The sequence below is a fragment of the Gossypium arboreum genome, chromosome 12 (genome assembly GCF_025698485.1).
Source record: "Gossypium arboreum isolate Shixiya-1 chromosome 12, ASM2569848v2, whole genome shotgun sequence".
In the NCBI taxonomy this organism is placed as follows: domain Eukaryota; kingdom Viridiplantae; phylum Streptophyta; class Magnoliopsida; order Malvales; family Malvaceae; genus Gossypium; species Gossypium arboreum.
The window spans coordinates 47,296,562-47,306,852 of NC_069081.1; the positions used below are offsets into that span (position 1 = coordinate 47,296,562).

The following is a 10,291-nucleotide window of genomic DNA, read 5'->3' on the forward strand; positions in this document are numbered from 1 at the left end:
TTCATTTGTATAAAATCATAATAATATAATCTTTAAAATGAAAGTGTTATGTTACTAATAGCATCACCAAAATTGAATCTACCTCAAATTATAATGCATAATTTTTAATAAATTAAACCTTATTTTATGATTAGTTATACAATAATCATAATTTCATAACTATAATTATTAATAATATAAAAATAACAATCAGATAACAAAACCAAAATAATGAACAAATATAAGTAATCATTAAATAACCCATTAAAATAACTAACAAATATAACTAATAACCAAATAAACCATAAAAATATTAAATGAAAACTATGTTTTAAACACAAAATCGACCCAAAGTCCAAATACCATCAGCCACACCCACCCATTCCCACTCAAATACCCAAATCCCCAAACTTAGGCCAAACCCATAAAAAACATCATGGCCCCCATCACGATTATACCCAATCATGGGTCGGGTGGAGCTAATCTAAAATTTTAAGTTTATTTTTTAAATTTGAGTCCAATTTAACTTATTGAAAAATAAGTTTAAAATTTTATTTAAATTCAGCCCCTGCTTATATTAATTATATATATATATATTAATTTTTATATAAAATAAATATTAAAATTTAATACATTAAAATATTAAAAATATTAAAATATTTTCTTATCAAAAATTAAAAATATATTAAAAACTTTTTATATTTAAATAATTTTAATATAATATCTAAATAATAATAAAATAGTACTAATATAATAATAAAATGAGAGTAAAATATCATCAAAATGGCAACAAACAACAACAAAACAACAAAAAAAAATATTTAGGTAAATTCAATTTGAATCGACAGTCAAAAAATTTTACTTGATAGCTATTTTTTTTATCTAATCTAATTTTTTGAGTTTATATTTTATTCAAACACTCTCATTTTTTAAACAAAGTTTCGAGTTTTGACGAGTGAATATAATAACTAAATAATAACAATAAATCATTGTAAAAATGACAGCAAATAACAATAAAAAGATATTTAAACAAATTCAGAATGAGCCGGGTCAGGCCGAAAAAATCTTTAGAAAGCGGGCCTAATTCACAAATTATAACCTTCTATCTTTTTCCAGCATTTGTTTTTGTTTCTTTATTTCGCTCTGTCCGAAACAGAAAGTTAGAAAACTCTCTTTTTTAACCTCAAAACTCCCTATTCCCTAAAACTTTTTCCCATAAAAATCTCATGAATCTAAGATCTAACTTCTAATCCTTGCTTAGTCCTTCCTTCTCCTCATGTCTGCATCAAAAATGGAGAAACAAAACAAAGATCAAGAAAGACTCAAGTAAAAATAGGTACTTGAAAATTTAAGCAATTTCTTGACTCTTGATGTGTATTGTAGATGAGGGAATGATGGGCTGCTTGGTTTTTGGCTGGATTTGAGTGTGTGTAATTTATTTTGTTTTATTTTAAACTTTGAGTTTGAGCTTTGAGAAATGAAGTTGTGTTTTTAGTTTTTACTTGTGTTTTAGACTCTGTTTAGATAAATCGAGCTGCTGACTAAGCCATATTACAGAACTATTATTGTTACCTTTGCAAAGTTTGGGCAACTGATATCAGTGTCCAGAAAGCACTTCATATCAGAAAGGTACCAATTGAAACTGAACAACAACAACACCAGGTAACTTAGCTAAGTTAAATTAATGAACTGTTGATGTTGAATACCAGTGAACAATCAAAGAACGGGTAAGATGTTACAAAAGCATGGACTATGACTATGATGTTGTGAGTGCTTTAAGCTATCATCTATGTCTCTTAATTTTCTGTGTTTTGGAAGTTGGGTCCGTTACAGTAGGTTCTAAGATTGGTGTTGGAGTGAAAAAAGACCAAAACGACGCTACTAATAAAAGAGCTAAAAAGGCACCACCAAAGACAAGAAAGCCATCGAACAGACACCAAAACGACCGGCTCCGACTCCGACCGTATTTTCAAAGTCCTGCCTATGCATGCTTTCCTCAATCTCTCAACTCCGACTCAACAATGGGTATCAGGAAACGGGACCTCCCCTCTGCTTTGCTTCTCTGCCTTATCTTCTTCCTTCTTTCAAGTTTTTCCTCCTTTGCATCTGCCCAGAAACTTTCTTTGGGTACTCTCTGCCTTCTTTCTCTTTCTTACTTCTTGCATGTTTTTCTTAACTCTCTGAATTCTATGAATTAGGGTTTTCTTTTTGCCTTTTAGTGGTTAAAGAGTTAAATCTTGATGAAATTAGATGGATAAGGAATCAAATGTTCAAATAGCTTTAGTTGGTTGGGTTGTCTGTGCTTATCATATTTCTTGTAATTGCTCATAATAATGTCTTAGTAGTGGAAATTTCTTAAATTTTGATTGTATCATGTTTTTTATGTTTGCAGTTGTTGAGGAGTCTAATAAGACGTTGCAGTTAACTCCTGGCGTACAAGTGGAGAAGTCTCCTGGTTTAAAGCCTGGAACTAAAGTTGTTTGCGAAAGAGTTCACGTTGATGGTTTGCCTAGGTTTAGGAATCTCATGAAATTTGCTCATTCAGTCAAGCTGAAGGTTTCACAAGGAAATTCCACCCTACGCAGACCTAATGTTGCAGTTTGCTTCCACAGGTATGTGGTTTCACATAACTACTTGGTTGAATTCAGTGATAAATTCTTTAAAAGAACAGACTTAGAAGTTTTCAACTTAGAAGGTTTCTATCTGTTGAAAACTTGCAAAATTTGAACCTTATTTCTGACTGATATCTTTGTTTTTGCAGGAATGCTTCACTTGGGATAGGGATGTGCCCTCAAGGCAAGTGGGAGAAGGTTTCAAACGGATTATGGGCTAAATCGATGTCTCCTTTCGATCACAAGCTCTTAGATATACGAATGACCAGTTCTTCTACACAGACGCTTGAAGTGTCAATTGAAGAGGGTATATTTGTGATCCTTCTATCTGTGTTGCTTTATGTCTTGACAATTGAAACTTGTTTACGGACCCTGTTCTTTGATCATTTACCTGTTCATCTTTTTTGCAGAATTTTTCCAATATCGTATAGTTTTTTTAGCACTGGGCATTGTGTTGTGGAGTGTGGCATATACACTAAGCCAATCATTAGTATTTTACTATGGTGGTGCAATGGCAATCGGGGTTATCCTTGTGGTATTAATAGTCCTGTTTCAGGTAAATACTGTGATTGATGAATTACTTGAAAGTTCCTCAACTTGTGCTCACTGCTGTTGTCTGTTCAGTTATCAATCTCTGTTATGATTAATATTCTTATGTTTAATAGGGAATGAAGCTTCTCCCAACTGGTCGGAAGAGCTCACTTGCTATTGTTATATATTCATCTATGGTGAGTATAAACTGTACAGATGAGATGATCTCCTTTTTCTGCCACTTTATTGTTTGTCTGTGTGTGTTTATGTGCACATTTCCATATGCATGCGTATGTGTTTATGCCTATGTCTTCTGTTAATTCTTCTCACGTATGGTATTGTCATTGTTTTAGCTTGGTTTGGGATCTATACTTCTCCGCTATATACCACAGTTGGTGCAATCAATACTTTCAGAAATGGGAATCACTGAAGACATGTATAATCCTGTATGTAAGTCTCCTGCAAATATTTTTGTTCGCTTGCTCTATGTTTCTCTATGATATAGAGCGTAACCTCTAGGATTTTTCAGTCACTAATTATTATTGTTATCAATTACTTTGTTCATGTTGGATGAGACACTGTAAATTTGACTGGGTAGCGAGTGAACCATGAATGATTAAAGATCTTATGGATTTTGGCCGTCAAATCAAACTGTTGTTCATATGATATCATTATGTAAAATGAAATGGTAAAATCAATGTAGAATTGCTAAAGTTCTATTCTGTTAAGGGTTTCTTTATATTGAATACTTCCTGTCTCTAGAAAATTATGGTGTTTAATTTTTAATGGTTGTATGAATTGTTTGAAATCTAGCTATTGTCTCCTCTTCCTTTGTTCCCCTTCCAGTTGTAATCAATATTTTATCATTGCATATAGGTGTTCTAAAGTAACAAAACAATCCATGTATTATTTTAAACCCCCCAAAAAATGCAAAAATTTCTGAATTAAATACTTGATTTGCAAATTGGCTTAGATTTATACCTTCATTCTAGTATTGAGACTAGAGTTTCTCTACTTGCACTCTTTATTTCACTTGGTTCCAGATTCAAATACGGGCATTTTTCTTATCTGCACATTTTAACTACATATTGGTTGCAGCTAAATGTTACATGTGTGACATGTATTTATGGCTCAGTGGTTTGAACTTTTATAAATGGATGTGGTAGCTGCTGAGAAGCTTTGCAAATATTTCCTGATAATCCGGAGAACTGCTTTTTATGTTTAAATTTCAGTTGGCTATATTTCTCTTGGGTTTTCTTGTTCTGGCTGGAGCTTGGTTGGGTTTCTGGGTTGTTCGCAAACTTGTCCTCACCGAAGATGGATCAATTGACATAAGCACATCTTACTTTGTTGCTTGGACCATCCGGATAGTGGCTGCTATCATGATGCTTCAGGTTGTACCTCTTCACAAGTCTCTCTACTTTCTCAAACTCAATGAAAATATCCCCGACCCATGGCTAATTGTTTTTTCGTTCTTTGTTAAAACTATAATTTACTATGTTTGCAGAGTTCTATGGATCCCATCCTTGCGGTGGAGGCATTTTTATCTGGGATAATGCTCTCATCAGTTTTGTGTAAAGTCACTCGATTGAGATTCCTGCGCCGTGTATACAAGTATAAATTTATGCTTTGGTTTCTAAATTTATGCTTTGGTTTCATCCTTGACATTGTTCCTTTTTCATCGCACTAGATTTTATTGCATAACATTATGTTGGATTACTTCTGCAGGAAGCTGTTCAAGTTAGCCAAAGGAAACACTCAAATTCCTGATTTATCACCAGATCTATATTCTCATGACGAATATACGTACAGGAAACCTGAAGACTCTAATTTCCTTAATAGACGGTCTAAGCCCTTACCCCTTGCTTCTTGCAATACTTCTCTTCTAGGTTTGCTCCCGGATTTTGATCCTTTTATTTATATACAACCTAAGAAAAGTTGGTTGTTTTTCAATTGACCAATTAAGGAAAACAACTCATGTATTTTTCACGGCCACTCCTTCAGGAACTACCAAGACATCTCCAAGTCAGCTGTCAGATATAGACTCTTTCCCATCCATCTTTCACAACACACCAGAGAGGAGAAAATTTTCTAAAGGTGAGTGGGAGAAGTTCACCAGAGACTCCACAAAAAGGGCTGTCGAAGAACTTGTTTCTTCGCCTGATTTCAGCAAATGGGCAGCCGCAAATGCTGAGAGGATCACTGTAACACCCAGAAGTAGTTTGAGCAGTGCTTCCGCCAGATCTCGCCGTTGGTGGTTTCTTTGGTCATAAAAAAGTAGCTAATGGTCGATTGTAGGTTGAATACATTATTACAGTTGAAAGATGGTGGCAAATTCAAAATTAACATTCGCCATTTTTAGGGCTTGACGGGCGAAGTTTTGGAATGGCTGAGAATGGTGCCCTTGTTTTGTCTTAGGTGTTTTATGTTTGCAATGTTAGAAATTATAACTGAAAATGTATCTGGTTTTTCTAATCTTTACCTATTATTCTTTTAAATTTTCTCGATTTTGCTATTATGATGAAAGAGGTAATTTTTTAAAGTTAAAATTACATTTATAAATAATACATATATGAATTAATTAATCTAAATTAAGTATTTTAGAGCACTATTAGATTAATAATAGATTAATAATTAAAATATATTCGAAGGATTAATACATGATAAGATATTTTTTTATGAAAGCTCCACTTGAATTACGAGAGTATCACAGTATTATACTGAGGTTTGGTTTAATAATTTTGGTTATTTGAAAAATTTAGTAATGTACAAGTGTATTGATTCTAAAATTGATAGCAAATGGCTAAAAATGAGTGATGAGTGATATCCATCTTAAACTTAACTATCCTTTTAGAGTAAAGTATTTAGCTAGAAATTGATTTGTTAATTTATCACAGTGGGCATGGCATAGTCACTTAAAACTTTTATGAGCTTGGTTTGATTGAATTGGTACCTCTCTAGGGCTATGATTCTCCATCTATATACACTCGAGTCGATAAGGCTCCACCACTTGTTTGGACTTCTTAAGAGCTTTAAGAATTCGTTCAATTTCAAAATCTAAAGGCAGTATTATCTTATTTTTCCTATGCATGTAACATTAACGAACTTGTGAGAAAAACTACAAGACAATATCCACAACCAATACCAAGTATCCACAATTTCAAGCAAGCCAAACCAACAAATAAAAACTAGGTTATATCAACAGTTAAGCAATTCTAACAAAATCATAAGATCAAAACTACTTCTCAAGAACTAGCACGCAAGAGTCAAGAATTAGTACTAAAAGCAAACAATGTGCTAATTAACTCCACTTTCTTTGATCGATATTCACTTAACTAACTTGCACTTTTGAAAAACTTATTTAAATTTCAAAAATAAAAAAATAAATTTAAATACAATTCTACCTAACTACGACACCAAAAACTAGATCAAATTATTCTATGTCTATTAAAATATGTAAAACTTTAAATTATATCAACCACAAGCGTACGATGCCAAATTATAGTATAGATTTATATCAACCACAAGCGTACAATGCCAAGTTATAGTGTAGATTTTGTTTACAATGGAATACTTCGGTGAATACTCTAAGGAACATAGGAGAACCAAAGTGATTAAATATTTTTGTTGAGTTTGATACTTCACACTAACAAATAAAGTATCAATCTAATTGTTGGACAAAACACATTAGCGAACAGATATATATAAATATAAATAATTATATATACAAATAATACAAATTAATATAAGCAAATATTTATATAAAAAATATTTATATTTATATAAAAACACTAGATTTAAATAAAATAAAGTAAATATTTATATTTATTTAAAACATCATATTTGAAAACAATTAAAATAAATAAGATTTTGAAAAATCAAATATCGAATAAAAGGAGTCCAGTTTTACTAGATATTGAGGTCTATTTTCATAGTTTTCTTAAGACAAATTCGGCGGCTTTTATGGTACTTGGAGAAACATTGGTCCACTGTCTCCCAGGATACAATAACAAATTGATAGAAGTAGTAGCACCTCTGCAGTGATTAATGAACAAACCTTGCTTTCTTCTATCACCGAAATGTTTGAAAATTTGGAGAGGAAAAATGAATTTTTGAGAGTGAAAAATTTGTTGTGTGTCTTTGTTTCTCTAAAAAATTCTGCAGTATTCTTTAGGCTTTTATAGGCATTCAATATGGAGGAATTTTGAAAATTTTCATGAATAAAGATACAAAATCTTTTCATTAAAGAAGCCTTTAAATTAGTTTGAATAAATACAGATTCTATAGAATATTTACTAAGAAAAATAAAATACGTATTGGGCTAAAATATCCACAGGTCCTTTTTGGGCCCAACCGGTCCAGACATTTCGAGTCGCTCATATTGTGCGGGTGCACACCCAACCCCAACCCTACGCGTAAGGCAAGGTTTAAAATTTCATCATTCAATAACCTTTCAAGTGGGTTCTCATATATATACATATCTCATACTTGGTATTTAACCAATGTGGGATTTAAGCTTTTCATTTTTTCTCAACATAATTCCCAAGTAGCTTACTTTGAGCATCAATTTCTCATTCATCACTCAACCATTTTGAGCATATGATATACCGTTGTATAGGTTTCACAGAGTAGAGTATAAAATCATAATTTTATAATTCAACTTTTCACCTTTACCAATCGAGAATATGCCTTCAAAAATACACTAATCAAATCAAGAATTACCAACATGACTGAATTTATTGAAATTGACACTAAACTACTCAACTAATTGAATTTACTATTGCAAATCCAACTTCCACCAAAGTCATTTCTCAACAAGTCTCTAGTATTGTTTTGTTTAATGGTTATAGAAAAGATGTTAAATCAATTCTTGATATAGTTTGTAACACTCTTTACCTAGACCATCAATGATTCTAGATAAATGATGTTACACTCAATGTCCAAAGGCACTTACATCTGTTTTTAACACATGTATAGACTTAAAGAAACATGTTTTGGTGATGACAGTCAAGAATAGGATTATGGTCATTTTGGTTATAAGCTGATAATGATTTTGGCCATTTGAATTGACTTGTAAATGTTTATGTTTTGGATTGTATATATATAGCCATGTGAGTTGGTTTATATTGGTGATTTTGATGATGTATAAAAGTGTGCAAATGATCTTTGTTTTGAGTTTGGTAATTGTCCTATAAATGATAATTGTGATAAGTAGTTTTTGAATTAGTATTTGGAGTATGAAATAGTCCATGCTTGAGGAAGCATATGTTTGGGATATTAGGTGAAATAATGCATGTTTGAATGTATCCATATTGAAGGTTTGAGATTTTGGGTATTGGTATGAACTTAAATGGCATAATGTGTGTAACACCCCTAGTCCGTATCCGTCACCGAATTAGGATTATGAGGCATTACTGATCAACAATTCAATTCCAAACATTTACATAAAATATTCACTCAATCAAATTCATTTATAATTAAAAATAAAATTAATTCAAATTTCAGAACATACATTGATATACATCTTGTATATACAAGTCGCAACTAAACTCAACGTATTGCTTACTACATCAATGCATTTATATACACTATATTATCAAAGACCAACATGGTCAAACATACTTCTAATACTAGTCATAATACATATTTTTTTTAGAATTTAATGAGCCATAATACATATTTAAACCACTACATATGCGACTTAGGTAATAGACAAATCGAACTTGCATGCTTTATCCTTTAATACAAAATGAAACAACTTCACAATAATCATAATACATTTCCATATAATTCTTTTAGATATTAATCAATAAGGACTATTCATACCTACTATAATTATTAAGACAAAAATACATGGTCATAATAAATTTAATCATTCCATACGCACACTACAAAGAATACTTATTATATATATACCTAAAGTTACGTGTTCAACTACAAAGTAGTGATCAATATTTGGACATCTTAACTATTAGTCTCTTAATGTCATCCACGATTAACATTAAAAGCAAATCCTTAGTATCCATGTCTAATCATGCAACCATATTATATAATTTAATAAGTAATCACATATAAATATTTAATGCTTTGTACCATGGCCGAATATGCTAACATGTACTTGTACATAATACGCAATCAACCTTGAAATAGCAATCACATTTAGCATTAAATACATAATAGAACATTTGACCAAATATTCATAAAACACATGCAATACTTCCACTTAGTAACCGAATCAATTAAGCTAGTATATCTGTCCAACACTTTTATTCATTCCACTTTTCATATTTCTATCATAAATTATAACATACACTAAATACATATTATCCTTTTATTTCTCATAACCGAATTTATTCACCTAGTACCACATACACATCCAAGTTTCCCTTAGCAATTTATCATCAACCTAACTCATTAAACCTTTCAATCCAAGAACATGTAAGACCAATTTAGACATAATAAGAAAATCATTTTCAAGCATATAATATCTGTCACAACATTATTTATTCATAGCACATAACTATAAAACTAAAATAAACATAGCTCATACTTAACACAACCAAATTCAAATATAAGGGTTTAGCCATTTTCGCATGGCTTTTATACATAACCAAAAATAAATCCAACATTTCAAAACACAAACCAGCCTATACATGTCATAATTTAAGTTTAGGTAATAATGTACCAAATAGTAGATAGTGTGATGAACTTGGTTGTCAATCCCCGAGCTTGTAGCTTGACTTTAGAATCTATAAAATAGAGTAAATATAACACACAGAGTAAGCTATCAAAGCTTAGTAAGTCATAAGCAAATAAACAATTCAATGATGTTATCAACTTAACTAAACTAAACCAAAGTATTATATCATTTCACAGTTAAAATCCAGGCACTTATGTATTCATGTTACATACATATAGTCATATATATATATATATATATATATATATTTGTATTTAATTATATTATCACCTTAACCGAATGCCTATATAGCCAAAATTAGCAAATTATTATTTAACCTTCAAGGCCGAATATTCATTGTATACCTAGTTCACATACTCATAATTACATAAACCCATATATCATAATATAATTTCATGTACATATATTAGTCATTTGGCCGAATACGCATAAACACACATACATATAATTAAGACTCATTCAATAAGGT

At 31.1% G+C, this 10,291-nt stretch overlaps 1 protein-coding gene across 9 annotated transcripts; it reads left to right on the plus strand.

The window, feature by feature from the left end:
- Positions 1 to 1,057: 1,057 nt before the first annotated feature.
- Positions 1,058 to 5,620, plus strand: LOC108460659 (uncharacterized). Of its 9 annotated transcripts, none has more exons than XM_017760238.2 (12): positions 1,059 to 1,315; positions 1,537 to 1,706; positions 1,798 to 2,106; positions 2,372 to 2,591; positions 2,741 to 2,898; positions 3,002 to 3,147; positions 3,257 to 3,319; positions 3,476 to 3,568; positions 4,355 to 4,516; positions 4,630 to 4,736; positions 4,851 to 5,011; positions 5,127 to 5,620. In XM_017760238.2, the coding sequence occupies exons 3-12, from the start codon at positions 2,001 to 2,003 to the stop codon at positions 5,393 to 5,395; spliced, it is 1,485 nt and encodes a 494-aa protein (XP_017615727.1). In that variant the 5' UTR covers positions 1,059 to 1,315; positions 1,537 to 1,706; positions 1,798 to 2,000; the 3' UTR covers positions 5,396 to 5,620. The 9 variants fall into 9 exon arrangements, with proteins under 9 accessions (XP_017615726.1, XP_017615727.1, XP_017615728.1 ...); XM_017760239.2 differs by having other exon boundaries at positions 1,813 to 2,106; XM_017760241.2 differs by having other exon boundaries at positions 1,537 to 1,641.
- The last annotated feature ends 4,671 nt before the right edge of the window (positions 5,621 to 10,291 follow it).